Source organism: Platichthys flesus, chromosome 18 (genome assembly GCF_949316205.1).
Source record: "Platichthys flesus chromosome 18, fPlaFle2.1, whole genome shotgun sequence".
NCBI classification, from domain to species: domain Eukaryota; kingdom Metazoa; phylum Chordata; class Actinopteri; order Pleuronectiformes; family Pleuronectidae; genus Platichthys; species Platichthys flesus.
In genome coordinates, this window is record NC_084962.1 from 20163345 (window position 1) to 20183316 (window position 19972).

At 40.9% G+C, this 19972-nt stretch overlaps 1 protein-coding gene across 3 annotated transcripts; it reads left to right on the top strand.

The window, feature by feature from the left end:
* The first annotated feature begins 3782 nt into the window (after positions 1 to 3782).
* On the top strand, positions 3783 to 19949 carry LOC133973635 (uncharacterized). Of its 3 annotated transcripts, none has more exons than XM_062411610.1 (6): positions 3783 to 3947; positions 4561 to 4896; positions 5005 to 5274; positions 5351 to 5395; positions 17618 to 17703; positions 18997 to 19949. In XM_062411610.1, the coding sequence occupies exons 1-6, from the start codon at positions 3797 to 3799 to the stop codon at positions 19108 to 19110; spliced, it is 1002 nt and encodes a 333-aa protein (XP_062267594.1). In that variant the 5' UTR covers positions 3783 to 3796; the 3' UTR covers positions 19111 to 19949. The 3 variants fall into 3 exon arrangements, with proteins under 3 accessions (XP_062267594.1, XP_062267595.1, XP_062267596.1); XM_062411611.1 differs by lacking the exons at positions 17618 to 17703; positions 18997 to 19949 and adding exons at positions 5529 to 5614; positions 6908 to 7588; XM_062411612.1 differs by lacking the exons at positions 17618 to 17703; positions 18997 to 19949 and adding exons at positions 5529 to 5614; positions 6908 to 7588 and having other exon boundaries at positions 5354 to 5395.
* Positions 19950 to 19972: the final 23 nt, after the last annotated feature.

Below are 19972 nucleotides of genomic sequence, written 5' to 3' on the forward strand. Positions count from 1 at the left end.
TAGCTGTCAAAAGAAACAGAATGACGCAGGTTCCGGTTGGACATTTCAGAATAAAATTGGTACGTTGACCCTCAGGATGGGTTTAACTGAAATGTTTTTGCCGAAATCCTCATCGAACCATAAATTACACTTTGTATACATATAAAGAAGTGTTAGTGTTCAACAAGTAACAATTTACAAGCATTTTAAAATAAGGTAATTCAATGTGAACATGGATTAACTGGAGTGAAAGTAAAAAAAAACGGAGTTAAAAGCTGTTAAAGAAGTGAGTTATTATCATACATATCAGTCAGTACAATTAATATTTAAAAAATGTAGTTTTAAAGAGGTATCTGTTGTACATGTGTCCTATAGTTGTGTATTTATTAAAGTCACATAAGAAAAAAGTGTTTTACCACTAATGTATAGACCAGGGGTCTCAAACTCGCGGCCCGCGGGCCAATTGCGGACCTCGGGATGATATTTTGTGGCCCTCATCTTAATATGAAAGTTTAATGTTAGTGCGGCCCGCGACTTTTATATTGTAGCAACCCCGCTGTTAGCTTCTGTGTGGGACAATGTTATGATGTTCTGGTTTCCTACTGTGTGCCTGTCCAGTGAATGCAGCATGCATGTGAGTGACATGGGGGGGTGGGGTCGTGTGTGAGAGTGAGTGAGAGAGAGAGAGAGCCTGAAGAGAAACGAGTGGCTTTGGCTGTGTGGAGAGCAGGAGGGTGAAATTCATAGTTTTCCTCTTTTGCGCAGGTCATGATGTATCCAGTGCTTCATTAGTAAATCACAAGGTGCCGGAACGCTAAGTACATATGACAGCACAGGTCCCGGAAGGCACATAAAACGACTCTTAAGACAGCGCACACATGACACTTACAATGCAGTGGGACTTATTTAGGCTCTACTGCAGTGACGGTATCAGTCTTTGTGTCAGTGATTAATAAAGTGGCATCTTGAGCAAAGGGGACTTCTGTGTCCAGCGGAGAAAACGAACGGAACACACACACACACACACACACAATTTGTTAAATTGAAGGCAAATTCAAGGGACACCACGGCTCCTGTACGCACACGCTGCGCTGTGAGGTTTTGGGAGCTTCAGACGGATTATTCTAAACTGCAGCAGTTTATAACACGTCATTGAGCTAATATCTACATTTTACAGTCTGGGCTGTTTTACATTATTATTTACACCTGATATGTGTGGATGAATTCTAATGATTTAGATTCCCTCATCCTCTGGTGGTGACATTTACGCAGCGAGCCACATACTGTACATGACGATGTGCATAATTATTTTGGTTCATCTTAGAAGTCTGCATTTGTTATTATTTTATGAAATTGTGATGCTGTTGTTAAGAAAGCTTTATATATAACTTATTAGATTATCTTGTTATTGCGTGGCCACAAATTTGTAATTTATCCACCGATCCATTTTTTTTCTATACGAGAGGTACCGGATCTGGCAGCAAGAAGTAGACAAGGTAAAACATGTTCAGAAGAACCGTTCATGTTCTTCAATATTCTATTCTTGTTCAGAAGAACCCATTGAAGTTAAATAACTGTTAATAAGGACATTTGAGAACTTTGGATTTTTTTAGCAAAGTTTTTTTTGTGGAATACCTGATGTGGCCCAGCCTCACCCAGATACTGCCTCCAGTGGCCCCCAGGTCATTTGAGTTTGAGACCCCTGCTCTAGCAGCATTGATGAGGGTAAACATCCCGAAGGACAACCCCAACATGACATGCCAAGCAGTCCCGCTGCAATCACAGTCCATGCTCAGCAACCATCCAGACCACGATCCACCATCCAGACCAGACGCCACTCCAGTCCTCAGTCACCGTCCACCCACCAGGACCCATCAGGACCCGGTGCGCGATCCACAAACCTTAATCCATGGTGCGGCCACAGAGGCCCTGGATCTGCGGGTGATTAAGCAAAGGGATTCCGGGAAAGGGGGATAGGGATGGAGAAGAGGAAGGAGAAGCTGGAAAGAGAAGCTGGAAAGAGAAGCTCCGTGTGTCATGTGTCATAAATCTCCTTTGCGTCTTAGCGTCATCAGGGGGTTTTGTCTTGTAATCAATGAAACAATGATAACGGCCGGACTTGGGGCTACACTGAGGCTCAAGGTAAATCTGACTGGCTACTGGTTTGTATGGTAGTACGATGAAAACCATGTGGTCCACTCAGTAGATCAGAGACGTGATGTTCTCCGAGATCTGGAATGCTACAAGGGAATTATGCAGTGGAGATTACAGATTAAAACATCGAGGGTGCAGATGATGTTTGAGAGTCAATGTTCCTTCTTGTGGTTTCCAACATAGCATGAGTAGCATGGAGGATGGAGTGCTGCAGGCGTAGCTGTGCCACATCTTAGGGAGTGTGGGGAACAGCATTCAGGTGTTTGGCCTCAGCTCTGGCAGGGATGGTGAAGCTTTGAGGAGATCTGCTAGAACTTGATTCCTTTGGGAAAGGGAACGTTGTCAGGAGACAGGAGCCTCGAACCCATGGCTGGAGACGGGACCACAGCTCCCAATCCTGTTGGAGTGACGAGACTGAATTGTTTCATTCATAACGTTCAGTGCAGACTTCATTCAGCAGAGGAAACAGGATGGAAGCCCCAGTGGATCCAGTGCTTCCTCTGCCTCCGAGGGACAACATCCCGAGGTGAGGGAGACGTTGGTGGAGCAGACGCCTGACGTCCGATTCACACGTAGTGAATCTCGAAGGACCGAGCCTACATGTCGTAAATAAAGTGAACTTCTTCATGGAGGACTCACTCGGACTGAGAGAGACAAACGACCCACGGAGGAACAACGGTCACTGGGTCAACAGCTGAGACGCTGAAGCAACTGGTGGCCATACTGCAGCAGCAGTGAGAGCAAGAGGGGTTGATGGGAAATGTCTCTCTGGTTAAATAGACCACCTGATGAGGTGGCTGTGTATTATAGATGATTGTGGAGATTGAGGTCACATGACGTATGTCACATGATTGGCACAGCGCAGCTCGAGTTGCCTGCCAGAACTAGCTCGCCGGCGTCGCCACTTTCATATTAAATGTTTTTCTTTCACAAATGTTTTTCATTAATGTTGCATAAGTTTATTTTAGCAACCTCTACACTGTCAAGAACTCTATATCCTTCAACTTAGCTGAATATCTATATGGTCATTTTGTTATAGTTATTAAATTAATTGTTAATCAGAGTTCCAAATTCATAGTTCGTCTTGTATGAGACTTAATGAATAAATTGGATTTTGTTGTTTCTTTGTTTGTGTGTTAACAACAGATTTCATAATACAGACTGGAGACATTTCTTTCTCTTTCTCTTTCTCAGTAGATGAGTAGGAAGTGGGAGGCAGCTTCTGGTTTCTACTGAAGAAGCCGTGATGCTCGTCACACTGAATGATGTGTGGATTTATTTTCAGACACAGTGAAGTTAAAGATGTGACCATATATGACAACGACTCTGAGACATGACGGACGGTTACTTCTTCATTTACTTTATTGGTCCACAGGCAAACTGAGTTCAATCCACAGCTGGAAACCACAGAATCACATTTGATTCACGTGAACATTTTGAAGCCCAAGTCAATAATGTTATTAAATCTTATTACAGAAAAATCCTCCATGCACATGTGACCTGAACAAATGGTTAAATAGCTCTTGGCTCCATGTGTTTGAATATGAACCTGAATAAGTTTCATTCACTCAGTTACTTCAAGATAAGTTTGTAATTTGTTATTGTTTTTTTAACACAGGAATAAACCAATAAAAATGTGACAGAAATTCAAGACAGAGGAGACATGTCACTGAGGGGAAGTGATCAACAGGAAGTACACTCCACCTTGCACTTTTTACTAAGAACCGAGAAGCAGAGGAGAGAAAGAAGAAGAATGGATGAAATCAAACGGATTCAAATGTCTTTACTGCTACTGGTGCTGATTCCATTTACAGGTGAGAATAAATACACTTACACAACTTTACCAGTGTGAACAATAAGAATAACACCAGATTGTTTGTGTTTGATTTTAAAAGTGAAGAGTTTCACTGATGTGTTGTGGCACAAGTCTGGCTCATTCAGGGGACTGATACTTATGAGTACTCTGATATTGTACTTGTGTATATTTGTGTACTGGATCATTCCTCATATTTTGATCTGCCCATTAACTCACAGTTTAACTGGTTAGATTTGGAGGTTAAAGGTCAAGGTTTCAGGTTTTTGGCCTCTCACACATCTCAAGTCTGAATTTCTTCAGATTCTGACCAGTTGTCTCCTCGAATGAAAACTTAACAGATTAGATTTCAGTGATCAAGTGTCAGAGTGACCTCATGAGTCTGGAGACAAAAGTACGTAGACTGGAACTGGACTGGTTGGCTGAGGCATTCAAATGCAGGGAGAAAACTGGAGTTGATGTTTTTCAGGTTCATCTTGTCAGTCATGCTCCATTTGGTCTTAATTTACAAAGTTATGTCTAAAAGAATCCTCACATTCAGAAGTGAATGAAAATATGAGTCTTTTTCTTGGTTTAGTTTAATTGTTGCTGTCTCTCTCTCATTTCCTCCACAGTGCTCGCTGTCCAATATTCCTTCATCATCATCAGAGCTGGAGCTAAAGTCACTTTGTCTTGTGACAAGATGAGAGATGATCATGTGAACTGTGGAGCTACTGAGTGGCTCTTCATTGATTCAGAGGGGACTAGAGCAGTAGAACTGTTTGTAAACAGGCAGCTCCACACATCTGTGATTTCCAAATCTAAAGCAGACAGACTACGTCTTGCTGCAAACTGTTCTCTGGTTATTAGGGAGGTCACAGCTGAAGATGCTGGTCAATACGTCTGCAGACAGTTTAACCTGACAACACAAACACATGAAGATCATCAGGTTTATTTCTCTGTTGTCAACGGTGAGTAAAAGAGTCTCTTCATAAAAACATTATGATAATTCTGATCATTCTGATGGACATAGTTTCACTCATGTTATCTTTCTCTCTCAATATCTCCATCATCACCAGTGACTGAGCAGAAGAGAAGTGATGAGGTGACGTTGAGCTGCTCTGTGTCCACATGTAGAAGCTGTGACCTCACAGTGAAGTGGCTGTTTATGAATAAAGATGTGACTGAAGACGACAAAGACCTAAAGACATCACAGTCTAACTGCTCGGCCAATGTGAGCTTCTCAAAATCCCATTATGTTCACGAGATGAAGAACTATAGCTCATTAACATGTGAAGTGAAGCATCGTTACAAAGAGGAAAAGTTTTCCTTCATCCCTCCGTCATCAGGTGAGAAAACACAGAACACGTTGAACTGCTCCTGATCCAATAAATTCCATTTGTTAATACATTTCTTTTTCTGAAGAAGGAAAGAACGAACCAGCTCCAGGAAACAATGAGATGACAACAGGTACTGAATATTCACTGCACCTCTCATTCATCTCTGTGCTGCTGCGTGTTGATGGAGTTCATGTTAATAACATGTGTAAATACAGGAAGTTGGACTGAACAGGAAACTGAAGCTCTTGTCATTCTGTTCACAGACTGGTGGTGGTACATTCGTCTGTTTGTGGGTTTTGCCTCGATCATGATATTGGTTTTGATTCTCATCAGATGGAGAAGAAACAAGGTGAGAACATTCACAGATGAAACTAACATGTCACTTATAGAGTTTATACCTCCTCCAAGTTTTTATCTATCTTGTAATAACACCATGAAATAATGATGTCATCATAAGTTCTAAAGTTTTAATGTGAAAGTTAAAGTTCTGGATGTTTCTTTGTGTTTTGATACATGTTGTTATGCTGTGATGGTTTTGTTTGTTTTTAAATTCATATTTATCATATTCCTTAGCAACATGTGTATTTGTTGTGATCTGTGAAGCACATTGAACTACACTAGCCTGATGAAAGGTGCTGTACAGATGATTGACTGATAGACACAAAACAAAACAAACACAAAACATACATGACAGCTCTTACATGAGGGATGAACATATGGCATGATGCAAGAGGTGGTGAATCTCACAGAACACAAATGTCGTTCAAGTCCACAGCAGTCCTTTTAATAGGGTGGAGGAAAGGTCTGGACCGATATAGTCCAAAAATGGGTGCCACACTCTCTAGAACTGATCTACACTGTGATGTTTGACGTAAGATATTCTAAAGGGATCAGTTCAGAAATATAAAAGAATATTTTTCCTAGCTGCAAACATTAAAATATTATACAATCTTTTGTTGACTGCTGTTTTCAAACAGTCACTTGGGAGACCCAGAATCAGGGATGTGGGGTCCATTCCTATATTAAAATGAAAAATTCTCTCTATTTCACTCTTAACTTTAACCCAATATCTTTGAAGTTCATGACAAGACCAGAAACAATGAGTTAAAGTCCCACATCAGTTTACACTTGAGACACAGAGGGGAGAGAGAGCGGTTGAAGAGATACCTGCTGTGAGGGGAAATATGTAATCTGTGTAAAATCTTAAGTTGTATTTCTCTTGTCCGAGTGCAAACTGAAATATTTTTTGCAAGAGACCAAATGGTATCCCACTTGTCTTCATCTATGGTCACATACAACTCCCTCTCCCACACACCTCTGACCCCCTGCGCACCAGTAGTAGAAAAACCATTAAGTTCATGGTAAAATGAGCTCAGAGACACTTTCAATTGTTGATGAAACAGAATCCTCTCAACAGCAGATATTTCAAGGTGATCAATAAGGGTTGTGCTATGAGTGATATAATGACGTATTTAAAGAAATCTTGTTTGGACAATTTGTATTTGTTAGTAAGCTGTTCAAATGACATAAGCTTATCATCTGACAATAGTTCACTGAGGGAGACTGATTGATTGATTGATTGATTGACTGATTGATTGATTGATTGATTGATTGATTTATTGATTGATTGTATATCCTACAGATCCAGGGTGGTGATGTTGCAGTGGCCTTCAGCACTGTGGAAGCTCCCTCCTCTTCTACTGGACCCTCAGCTGATCCCAGCAGCCTCTATGCCAACGTCACATTCATACAATAGCAGAGTTTCATTTGACTTTGATATTTTTACATCAGGAATCATTTGTTACAACTTTCTGCTGTGAAAACAAAGTCACTCATAATAATGTGATTCTCATTAGATAGAAAAGAAACAAAGGTGGGAACATTCCCAGATGAAACTTTGATTTAGTTTAAACCACTGCCAAGGCCCGACAGTCTGTGAAGATTTATATAAAACTCACTTTTATCATGTGGACTGGATTTAACCAGTTTTCAGCCATTTTATTGATTCTTGAAGTTTGTCGTTTGGAATATTTTATTCTGTATCTTCATGTTCTTCTGATCCAGCTGTTATTCTTATACATTACAATGGTGACGTGTTATTTGATAGAACATTGTACTTTCTTGATTCTTCCTGTTCTGGGTTTGAACCCTCATGGTTGATGCACTTATTGTAATTCGCTTTGGATAAAAGCATCAGCTAAATGAAATGTAAGGAAATGTAATGTATGATGATATGATATGAATGATTGTATATGAACCAATGTGTAATAAAAAGCGTTTTGCCCAGAGTGCCAGAAGGGGGAGCTATAGGTTAAGTTACTGCTGCAGTGTTTAAGTAATAATAATAATCATAAGATGGTTTATCTTTGTTGGGCCACAGTCCAGAGGCTGAACACCAGACACTGGAGCCGACGGTGAGGACAAAGGGTTGTAAAACTTTTGGAGGGAAAACATTCTCCAGCAGGCCTGAGAATCTCCCCCTGGTGGTTGGAAAATGTCCTGAAGCGCCTTCAGGACCCCCGCTGAGTTCCAAGCCCCGCCCACTGAGGTCCAACTCTGACACTCAATTGGCTTAAAGCCAGCATCATCCTATGACCAGCACCTCAAGGAGGCAGAACCTCTCAGGTAGAATAAAACCACTGAGACATCAATAATCGCTGCCATTTTCCCTGCTCTGAAGACGTCAACAGACCCCTCCGGGTCTTTCCAGATGATTTAGTTGCTAAAGGGGGCAACCAGAGTTATTTTCTTTCATTTCTTTCATTTTCTTTTATTTTAAGTCTGATCTTACTTTGATAGAGACTATTTTTGTTTTTAACTTGAAAAGGCCGTGCACAGGAACTCACTCTCTCGCTGGCCGAGCTCGGAGACTTTCTTTCTAAATCCACAGCTGCGTCAACCGCTGCTCATCCCTGCAGAAGAGACGAAGCCGAATTTCGTTCCAAGAGCAAGAGACTTCGCTCTTTTCGGTCCAGCGCTGACCTCCGTTGCAACCACGAGACCCACCGGAGCACCGCTTAAGAGACCAGGACACTGATTTGTTTTCCAGGAATCCGCCCGTTCGCACGCATCCTGAGGTTTAACGACAGATTCACTGGACTTCCGGGAAATCCGCGCCCCACGCGCAAGCAACACCGCGGAGGTCACAGTAAGAGGCTTTATTGTCTGGGCAGAGACTAGTTTAAATACTTAGCGTGTCATTTGTTTGATTGTATGTTTGTTTGTAGATCGCTGATCTGTTTTTAGCCGTGCTACACGGCGGGCCGAGACGACACATCCGGTTCCTTTGTTTACTGTGTTTTTGAGAAGAGCGCGGTACAGAGCCGGCGCTTCCTTTTTGCGTGTTACCGTCAGAGATATTGTGCGGAGATTTACATCTGTTAAAAGATAAATCTCATGTAACTGGACTGCCTGCTTTGCTAGTAGTTGTCTCTGACGATGTTTCCTGATCTCTCTCTCTCTCTCTCTCTCTCTCTCTCTCTCTCTCTCTCTCTCTCTCTCTCTCTCTCCTCCTAAACCTGTTTTTACACACGTCCCGACCTACATTTATACCTTTCATGTTACATGGAGAAATCTAGATTTAACGAGCATTTATACATCTCGACGCCATTCGGCGCCAAAACCACGAGATAAGAAATCTCTTTGTCTTAAAGATCCCCTTTGTTAAGGTCAGTGACCGGCAGCCATTTTGCTTTTCGCAACGTGGCTTCACTAAGGTAACCTCCATCTTGAAAGTACGTGAATGTAACATCACCTTGAACTCGGCCAGAGGACGTCACCACGTCATTACGCCATAGCCACTCCCCTTTCTCTTTCTTACACACACACACACACAGACAGGCAGACACACACGACCACACACACACATAGATACTCCGTATTACATGTGTGACAATTGTGATAAGTGCTGCTGCTGTTGTTACCATCTTTGAAATATTGGAGTTTGTTAAATGAAGAATCATTGAAATAACATTAACTTTATTTCCCCTTTTTTAATAAATACTTTTGTAATTAAAGTATTTGTATTTCTGTGATTATTTGTGCATATGTATGTGTATACAGCTGGATTACTATAGCCTGTGTTCGAACTTAAAACCCTTCATTGTTTATTATATAATCATTAATACTAAATATTGAGATTATTAATATAACCTATATCATTGAGACTGATATTTAAAGATTGAATTGTTGGTCCCTGTAACCAGGGTGGTGCCCCGCGACAATAAGCAATGATTACAGATTTGTATTATTCTTAATTGATAATTTTATTGTTTTCATTAATTATTTTAACTATTATTAATGGATAACCGTATAATTTCTAATTAAATGTGTTACTATTCTTAATTAATAGCTTTATCATTTTTGATTATTTTTAAGAAATAATTGTATTTTAATAATCATATTTCATGATTATTAATAATTAGCCAACGTCAATTCTACTCCTACTATTGCACAACACTTCATATAGATATCGTACGTTTAGCTTGATGAGCCGGCTGTTATAGACATGTTAGTGTTTCATGCTGTGATGTAGATACTGCAGGTTGATTCTTCCAGGTTTGAGTTGAGAGACTTTTTAAATGATGTTGATTTACATGCAACAAGATGAACCTTCCCCCCCTCAGTCAATATCAGTATTCATAACAATTTTCAGTGCTTTTATTAAACGGGATGTCCTGCAGGTTCCACATCTCTGAGCCTGTGTGTGTTTTATTGAGACAGATGTTTGCAGCGTCCCCCCCCCCCCATCAATGTCCCTTTGTTCTGGAGAAAACTAGAGCCTCCAGAACTCAGTCTCCCAGGATGCCTCAACTTCTCACAGAGGATTGCAAACTGACCAGAGACACAAATGTCAACTCCTATTGGTCACTTAGGCCACATGACCTGTGAGGTCATGGCAAGAGCCACACAACCAGCAAGACATTACATCACATTACTTTTCATTTAGCTGACGCTTTTATCCAAAGCGACTTACAATTATTACATTCAACCCAGAGGGTACAAACCCAGGACGACAAGAATCAAGAAAGTACAATTTCAAAACTACAAAGTGCTATAAGTAAGTGCCATTTAAGTGCTATTAAAGTGTTAGTTTCAAAAAGTTGTAGACTGGACCTGATCCATTCACAGCATAGTACACAAGTACTAGTGTTTTGAACCGGATGCGAGCAGCCACTAGTAACCAGTGAAGGGAGAGGATTAGTGTGAGGGAATTGAGGTTAAAAACCAGTTGAGCTGCTGCATTCTGGATGAGCTGCAAAGGTCGGATGGCACTAGCAGGTAGACCTGCCAGGAGGGAGTTACAGTAATCTAGGCGTGAGATGACCAGAGCCTGCAGCGCCTTCTGAGTGAGAAGGGGGCGTGTCCTCCTGATGTTGTACAGCATGAATCTACAGGACCGTGTTGTTGCAGTGATGTTGGCAGTAAGGGAGAGTTGGCTGTCGAGTGTCACACCCAGGTTCCTAGCCGTCTGAGTGGGGGTTAACACAGAGTTGTCAAAGTTAATAGTCAGGTCGTGGATGGGAGAGTCTTTCCCTGGAAGGAACAGTAGTTCAGTCTTGACAAGGTTAATCTTCAGGTGTTGGGTGTCATCAGCATAGCTATGGTAGGAAAAGCCATGTGAATGAATGACGGAGCCGAGAGAGTTGGTGTACAAAGAGAAGAGGAGAGGACCCAGGACAGAACCTTGAGGGACCCCTGTAGTGAGAGGACAAGGTTCAGACACAGATCCTCTCCAAGTTACCTTAAAAATTGTGCGTTCATTGAGGTAGGAAGAGAGCAGGGAGAGAGCAGAGCCTGACACACCCAGGACCTGAAGGGAGGAAATCAGGATCTGGTGGTTCACTGTGTCAAATGCAGCAGAGAGGTCTAGAAGGATGAGGACAGAGGAGAGAGAGGCTGCTCTAGCAGTGTGAAGCTGCTCAGAGACAACAAGGAGGGCAGTCTCAGTTGAGTGACCTGCCTTGAAACCAGACTGGTGAGGGTCAAGAAGATTATTGTGGTTAAGATGGAGGAGAGTTGATTAAAGATTGCACGCTCAAGAATTTTGGAAACAAAGGGAAGGAGAGAGTTGGGTCTGTAGTTATTTACTTCAGACGGGTCGAGGGTGGGTTTCTTCAGGAGAGGATTTATTCTTGCCTCCTTCAGAGAATTAGGGAAACAGCCAGTTGACAGGGAAGTGTTGATTAGATGGGTAAGAAAAGGAAGAAGGTCAGGGGCCATAGACTGGAGAATGTGAGAAGGGATGGGGTCAACAAGGGGGCAGGTGGTCGGGCGGGCGGAGGTTATCAAGGTCAGAACTTGATTCGGAGACGGGGGGGTGAAAGAGGAGAGCGAAGGGGATGAAGATGAAGTTGATGGAAGTGTGGTTATAGAAGGAGGATCAGAAAATGAAGAGCGTATGTCATCTATCTTTTTTGTAAAGTAGTTGACAAAGTGGCTTGGTAGAAGAGAGGAAGGCGGAGGGGGACTGGGGGGGTTGAGGAGGTTGGAAAAGATGGAGAAGAGTTTTTTGGAGTTAGAAAATGAGGATTGAATTGCAGTTTGGTAAAAAGTGCTTTTGGCTGTGGAAATAGAGGCAGAAAAAGAGGAGAGAAGAGACTGATAAGCTAGCAGGTCGTCCAGGTGTTTAGATTTCTGCCGTTTCCTTTCTGCTGCTCGCATAGTGGCTCTGTCAGCACACACCGAGTCAGACAACCACGGAGCTGGGGAGGACTTGCGGACCTGTCGTGACGTAAGAGGACAGAGAGAGTCAAGAGAGGAGGACAGAGCAGAAAGGAGAATGTCAGTGGCAGAGTTAGGATGCATGAGTGAGTAAGAGTCAGTGGAAGGGAGGGCTGATAGAACAGAGGAGGCTAGAGAGGAAGGAGAGAGGGAACGAATGTTGAGACGGACAGGTGCCGACTCTGTGGATGTGGTAGGGTTGTTGGTTTGAGATAGTGGGAGAGAGTAAGAGATGAAGAAGTGGTATGAGACATGAAGTGGGGTTACAGTGAGGTTAGATGTTGAGCAGTTTCTGGACAAAATATCGTCCAGGAGGTTATCGGCTTTGTGAGCAGGAGGGGAAGGACTGAGTGAGAGAGCAAAAGAAGACAACTTCACAGAACTTCACAGAACTTCGGACAGCACCTTCTTTTTTCCTTTCCATGGACGGTAACACAACTGGATTTAATAATTATACCAGGTTAAGAAAAGACTGTTTATTCGATTCCTTGTGATTTGTGTTGATGTGATATTGTGGTTACAAGTTATTTGAAGTTAATGTTAGTTATGCTCTTCAGTCTTTCCTTGTAGCATCTAGAAACTTTCTCTAATGTGGCACCAACACACAGACACACACATATCACAGCACCCATCTCTCTCTGACCCCCGCCACATGTTGTAAACATTCCAAATGGGAGAGTCCGTTATCTTCGGTGTGGCCAACCGCCATTTTGAAAGCACGCTGACTCACACAGACACACACACACATACTCACATACACATCTTTATTTAGTATGTACACCGTGAGTTATTTGTGTTTTTATAGTTTATTTTATCAGACAACTCACGTTTGAACATTTATTGCAGCGTTAAAACAGATTTAGTGTTTTGCTTCTAGGCTCCAACTTAATCACCCCCCCCCCCCATATGATTACACAGGAATGATGGGAGTGATGAGCAAATACTTGTAACCCCCCAAAACTGCACAAATTCAGAACCCGACGCACAGATCGGTATCTGCTATGTGTGCACCATTTACCCCCGCAGGGTGGTCATTCACCATAGGCACATTGTCCTGCAGGAGAATATACTACCTAGTGAGGTTCCCCCCAAATGTGCCCTTGCTGTATGGGAATAAATAGTGACCTTGACACATGGCAACATATGCACCAGAATTTAACACTTTAAGTCCAGCAACCCACCTGAAATGCAACAATATAATCAGGCTGCAAAGCACATACACATTATTCACTCGCTCGCTTAACGAGTGCGACATCCTGTCCTTAACCCTCAACAATAGAAATGAAAAACTACCAAAAAAGGCCGTCATGAAGTATCAGGAGCAGGCGAGTGTGTGTGTGTGTGTGTGTGTCCAGAGGCTCCGCCCCCCGCCCCACTCACTCGCTCAGAGACACAAGATCAGAGCTCGTTCACGTGCAGCAGCCTCTCACTGACTGACTGCTTCTTAACTATGGTATCAGTGAAAACACAGAGTTTCTCTGGTCTCAGCTGATCAGAGATCAGCGCAGCAGCTTCTTGATCAGAGCAGAAGCTGCAGTTGGTTTCTACTGAGCTGCAGTTTAGATGATAGATACGCCTGCTGCCTGATTTGCTCTCACTTTTTGTTTTCACATTTAAAACTAAATATATATTTTTAAGCTATTAGGCTGCAGCTATATGTTTATATTTATTTCAAAATAGGGTACTTCTTATTTCATACATTTCCCACAAAAACGGGGAGGACTCAAATAGCCCTACAAAGTTCTGTGTTTAATTTATTTCAAAGTAGTTCACACTTGCCTCTGTATTTTCTTCTCTTCATAAATGTTCGGTGTTTTCCTTTGTTATATCAGGTACAAATAGCAATAAAATGTCAAGAGTTTTCTTAATTGTTGTTCTATAATTTCATAAATGCAACAAACTATAGTTTAGAATAGTATAACTTTAAATTAAACTTTATTAGCTTTGTTATCAATATGTTTAACGGCTCCAGACACATTTTATTTGGGTGAAGAGGAGGCAAAATAAGTAAGTAAAGGTTGCCGACCCCTGCTATAGACCTATGTTGGTAGGGATATTGTGTTAGAAGAATTGTATATAAAGTTATCATGTGCTGAATGTATTGCTGATGCAGAGGGTGACAGTCTGACATTTGTGTGCAGTTTAGCACCTCTGAGATCCACATCATGCCTTGCAGTAACCACAAATAGTCTCATGTCTAACTGCAGTATGTTTCTTGCCATATAAGGAAATGTACCCAAAGCAAGGAACATGCCTGAAGAGATGTGACGGTCAAGACGTTTTTTCTTATAGTATGCAAATGTAACCCCACCTATACATCGTAACTGAGCTTTTGAATAAATGCACTATGAAAGGGAAGTACCGTTGAAGTTGGCTGCGACCTACTCAAAGGTGCGGACTTCCCTTGCAAGTAAAAACCAAGTACTTGTGTATGTGTGGTGTTTGATTCTGAGTTCTCTCAGCATTGTTATATGTCTGGGTGAAATTCCCTCGACATATTGTAATGGAATATTTAATACATTTCACAGCATGACAATTATCAATTGTGGTTGTTTCATTCTTACTCAGCTGCGGCTGAGGCCAAACTTACTTGTACCACTGAAAGATTCGAGCAAGCGCGCTTAACAATGGAAAGTCACCTTCATTTATACAAGTTAGACCCCTCCTCACAAAGAGGCAGAAGGTTTACCCAATCAGCTCTCTGCTTTGTTGTAATCAGGCTTACATTTGGTCACCTTCAATCTGAATGAGGACCCCGTTTCTCAGACTCCTGTCTTCTGCTGGATTGACCCCTGCTGTGAAAACCTTTTGTTTCAACAGAGGGCACAGAGGTCTCCAAGCAAATACACATCTGAGTCTCCTTAGCTGACCCCCACATGTTCGCAGTCTTCAACACAGAAAATCGATCATAATTATATAATCAGTTCTTTCATTGAACATATCTAAGTATAAAATCTGCCATCACAGATATCTAATGGACAACCTAAGTACTGCAAGCTAGACTATTATGCAGTTTTAGACACAACACAGGGTCCCTGGGCCTGAGAAGAGAAGAAAAGGAGTTTAATGTGGCTATTAAATGTGACTAAAACTAGACTAAAACTAAGGATAAAAATGACTAAATGTGACTAAAACTAATATGAATTTTGGTCAAAAGACTAAGACTAAAACTAAATCAAAAATAGCTGCCAAAATTAACACTGGTTGTGTCTTTGTTTGTGTGTTAACAACAGATTTCATAATAAAGACTGGAGACATTTCTTTCTCTCTCTCTTTCTCAGTAGATGAGTAGGAAGTGGGAGGCAGCTTCTGGTTTCTACTGAAGAAGCCGTGATGCTCGTCACACTGAATGATGTGTTGATTTATTTTCAGACACAGTGAAGTTAAAGATGTGACCATATATGACAACGACTCTGAGACATGATGGACGGTCACTTCTTCATTTACTTTATTGGTCCACAGGCAAACTGAGTTCAATCCACAGCTGGAAACCACAGAATCACATTTGATTCACGTGAACATTTTGAAGCCCAAGTCAATAATGTTATTAAATCTTATTACAGAAAGATCCTCCATGCACATGTGACCTGAACAAATGGTTAAATAGCTCTTGGCTCCATGTGTTTGAATATGAACCTGAATAAGTTTCATTCATTCAGTAACTTCAAGATAAGTTTGTAATTTGTTATTGTTTTTTTATCACAGGAATAAACCAATAAAAATGTGACAGAAATTCAAGACAGAGGAGACATGTCACTGAGGGGAAGTGATCCACGGGAAGTAAACTCCACATTGCACTTTTTACTAAGAACCGAGAAGCAGAGGAGAGAAAGAAGAAGAATGGATGAAATCAAACGGATTCAAATGTCTTTACTGCTACTGGCTCTGATTCCATTTACAGGTGAGAATAAATACACTTACACAACTTTACCAGTGTGAACAATAAGAATAACACCAGATTGTTTGTGTTTGATTTTAAAAGTGAAGAGTTTCACTGATGTGTTGTGGCACAAGTCTGGCTCATTCAGGGGACTGATACTTATGAGTACTCTGATATTGTACTTGTGTGTATTTGTGTACTGGATCATTCCTCATATTTTGATCTGCCCATTAACTCACGGTTTCACTGGTTAGATTTGCAGGTTAAAGGTCAAGGTTTCAGGTTTTTGGCCTCTCGTACATCTCAAGTCTGAATTTCTTCAGATTCTGACCAGTTGTCTCCTCGAATGAAAACTTAACAGATTAGATTTCAGTGATCAAGTGTCAGAGTGACCTCATGAGTCTGGAGACAAAAGTACGTAGACTGGAACTGGACTGGTTGGCTGAGGCATTCAAATGCAGGGAGAAAACTGGAGTTGATGTTTTTCAGGTTCATCTTGTCAGTCATGCTCCATTTGGTCTTAATTTACAAAGTTATGTCTAAAATAATCCTCACATTCAGAAGTGAATGAAAATATGAGTCTTTTTCTTGGTTTAGTTTAATTGTTGCTGTCTCTCTCTCATTTCCTCCACAGTGCTCACTGTCCAATCTTCCTCCATCATCATCAGAGCTGGAGCTGAAGTCACTTTGTCTTGTGACAAGATGAGAGATGATCATGTGAACTCTGGAGCTACTACCTGGCTCTTCGTTGATTCAGAGGGGACTAGATCAGTAAACCTGTTTGTAAACAGGCAGCTCCACACATCTGTGATTTCCAAATCTAAAGCAGACAGACTACGTCTTGCTGCAAACTGTTCTCTGGTTATTAGGGAGGTCACAGCTGAAGATGCTGGTCAATACGTCTGCAGACAGTCTGACCTGACAACACAAACATATGAATATCATTATGTTTATCTCTCTGTTGTCAACGGTGAGTAAAAGAGTCTCTTCATAAAAACATTATGATAATTCTGATCATTCTGATGGACATAGTTTCACTCATGTTATCTTTCTCTCTCAATATCTCCATCATCACCAGTGACTGAGCAGAAGAGAAGTGATGAGGTGACGTTGAGCTGCTCTGTGTCACCATCATGTAGAAGCTGTGACCTCACAGTGAAGTGGCTGTTTATGAATAAAGATGTGACTGAAAACAACACAGACCTGAAGACATCACAGTCTTCCTGCTCGGCCAATGTGAGCTTCTCAAAATCCCATTTTGTTCACAAGATGAAGAACTATAGCTCATTAACATGTGAAGTGAATGATGGTTTCAAAGAGGAAAAGTTTTCCTTCATCCCTCCGTCATCAGGTGAGAAAACACAGAACACGATGAACTGCTCCTGATCCAATAAATTCCATTTGTTAATACATTTCTTTTTCTTAAGAAGGAAAGAACGAACCAGGAAACAATGAGATGACAACAGGTACTGAATATTCACTGCACCTCTCATTCATCTCTGTGCTGCTTCGTGTTGATGGAGTTCATGTTAACAACATGTGTAAATACAGGAAGTTGGACTGAACAGGAAACTAAAGCTCTTGTCAGAATCAGAATCAGAATCAGAAAGTATTTATTACCAAGTACGTTCACACCTACCTGGAATTTTCTTTGGTATATTGGTGCATACAGTGAACATAAAACATAAAAACACAATAAGTACTTCACATAAGAATAAAAAGTTAATAAAAAGTAAATTCTGTTCACAGACTGGTGGTGGTACATTCGTCTGGTTGTGGGTTTTGCCTCGATCGTGGTATTGGTTGTGATTCTCATCAGATGGAGAAGAAACAAGGTGAGAACATTCACAGATGAAACTAACATGTCACTTATAGAGTTTATACCTCCTCCAAGTTTTTATTTATCTTGTAATAACACCATGAAATAATGATGTCATCTTAAGTTCTAAAGTTTTAATGTGAAAGTTAAAGTTCTGGATGTTTCTTTGTGTTTTGATACATGTTGTTATGCTGTGATGGTTTTGTTTGTTTTTAAATCCATATTTATCATATTCCTTAGCAACATGTGTATTTGTTGTGATCTGTGAAGCACGTTGAACTACACTAGCCTGATGAAAGGTGCTGTACAGATGATTGACTGATAGACACAAAACAAAACAAACACAAAACATACATGACAGCTCTTACATGAGGGATGAACATATGGCATGAGGCAAGAGGTGATGAATCTCACAGAACACAAATGTCGTTCAAGTCCACAGCAGTCCTTTTAATAGGGTGGAGGAAAGGTCTGGACCGATATAGTCCAAAAATGGGCGCCACACTCTCTAGAACTGATCTACACTGTGATGTTTGACGTAAGATATTCTAAAGGGATCAGTTCAGAAATATAAAAGAATATTTTTCCTAGCTGCAAACATTAAAATATTATACAATCTTTTGTTGGCTGCTGTTTTCAAACAGTCACTTGGGAGACCTAGAATCAGGGATGTGGGGTCCATTCCTATATTAAAATGAAAAATTCTCTCTATTTCACTCATAACTTTAACCCAATATCTTTGAAGTTCATGACAAGACCAGAAACAATGAGTTAAAGTCCCACATCAGTTTACACTTGAGACACAGAGGGGAGAGAGAGCGGTTGAAGAGATGCCTGCTGTGAGGGGAAATATGTAATCTGTGTAAAATCTTAAGTTGTATTTCTCTTGTCCGAGTGCAAACTGAAATATTTTTTGCAAGAGACCAAATGGTATCCCACTTGTCTTCATCTATGGTCACATACAACTCCCTCTCCCACACACCTCTGACCCCCTGCGCACCAGTAGTAGAAAAACCATTAAGTTCATGGTAAAATGAGCTCAGAGACACTTTCAATTGTTGATGAAACAGAATCCTCTCAACAGCAGATATTTCAAGGTGATCAATAAGGGTTGTGCTATGAGTGATATAATGACGTATTTAAAGAAATCTTGTTTGGACAATTTGTATTTGTTAGTAAGCTGTTCAAATGACATAAGCTTATCATCTGACAATAGTTCACTGAGGGAGACTGATTGATTGATTGATTGATTGACTGATTGATTGATTGACTGACTGATTGATTGATTGACTGATTGTATATCCTCCAGATCCAGGGTGGTGATGTTGCAGTGGCCTTCAGCACTGTGGAAGCTCCCTCCTCTTCTACTGGACCCTCAGCTGATCCCAGCAGCCTCTATGCCAACGTCACATTCATACAATAGTAGAGTTTCATTTGACTTTGATATTTCTATATCAGGAATCATTTGTTACAACTTTCTGCTGTGAAAACAAAGTCACTCTAATAATGTGATTCTCATTAGATAGAAAAGAAACAAAGGTGGGAACATTCCCAGATGAAACTTTGATTTAGTTTAAACCACTGCCAAGGCCCGACAGTCTGTAAAGATTTATATAAAACTCACTTTTATCATGTGGACTGGATTTAACCAGTTTTCAGCCATTTTATTGATTCTTGAAGTTTGTCGTTTGGAATATTTTATTCTGTATCTTCATGTTCTTCTGATCCAGCTGTTATTCTTATACATTACAATGGTGACGTGTTATTTGATAGAACATTGTACTTTCTTGATTCTTCCTGTTCTGGGTTTGAACCCTCATGGTTGATGCTCTTATTGCAATTCACTTTGGATAAAAGCATCAGCTAAATGAAATGTAAGGAAATGTAATGTATGATGATATGATATGAATGATTGTTTATGATCCAATGTGTTGTAAAAAGCGTTTTGCCCAGTGTGCCAGAAGGGAGAGCTGTAGGTTAAGCTACTGCTGCAGTGTTTAAGTAATAATAATAATCATAAGATGGTTTATCTTCATATAGATATCGTACGTTTAGCTTGATGAGCCGGCTGTTATAGACATGTTAGTGTTTCATGCTGTGATGTAGATACTGCAGGTTGATTCTTCCAGGTTTGAGTTGAGAGACTTTTTAAATGATGTTGATTTACATGCAACAAGATGAACCTTCCCCCCCTCAGTCAATATCAGTATTCATAACAATATTCAGTGCTTTTATTAAACGGGATGTCCTGCAGGTTCCACATCTCTGAGCCTGTGTGTGTTTTA

What these genes read in the sequence shown, in the direction of transcription:
- LOC133973635 (XM_062411610.1), top strand. Translation starts at nt 3,797, where the DNA reads ATGTCACTGAGGGGAAGTGATCAACAGGAAGTACACTCCACCTTGCAC. An exon ending in GGTGCTGATTCCATTTACAG is followed by an intron (nt 3,948 to 4,560) that starts GTGAGAATAAAT and finishes TTTCCTCCACAG; the next exon opens with TGCTCGCTGTCCAATATTCC. An exon ending in TTATTTCTCTGTTGTCAACG is followed by an intron (nt 4,897 to 5,004) that starts GTGAGTAAAAGA and finishes CATCATCACCAG; the next exon opens with TGACTGAGCAGAAGAGAAGT.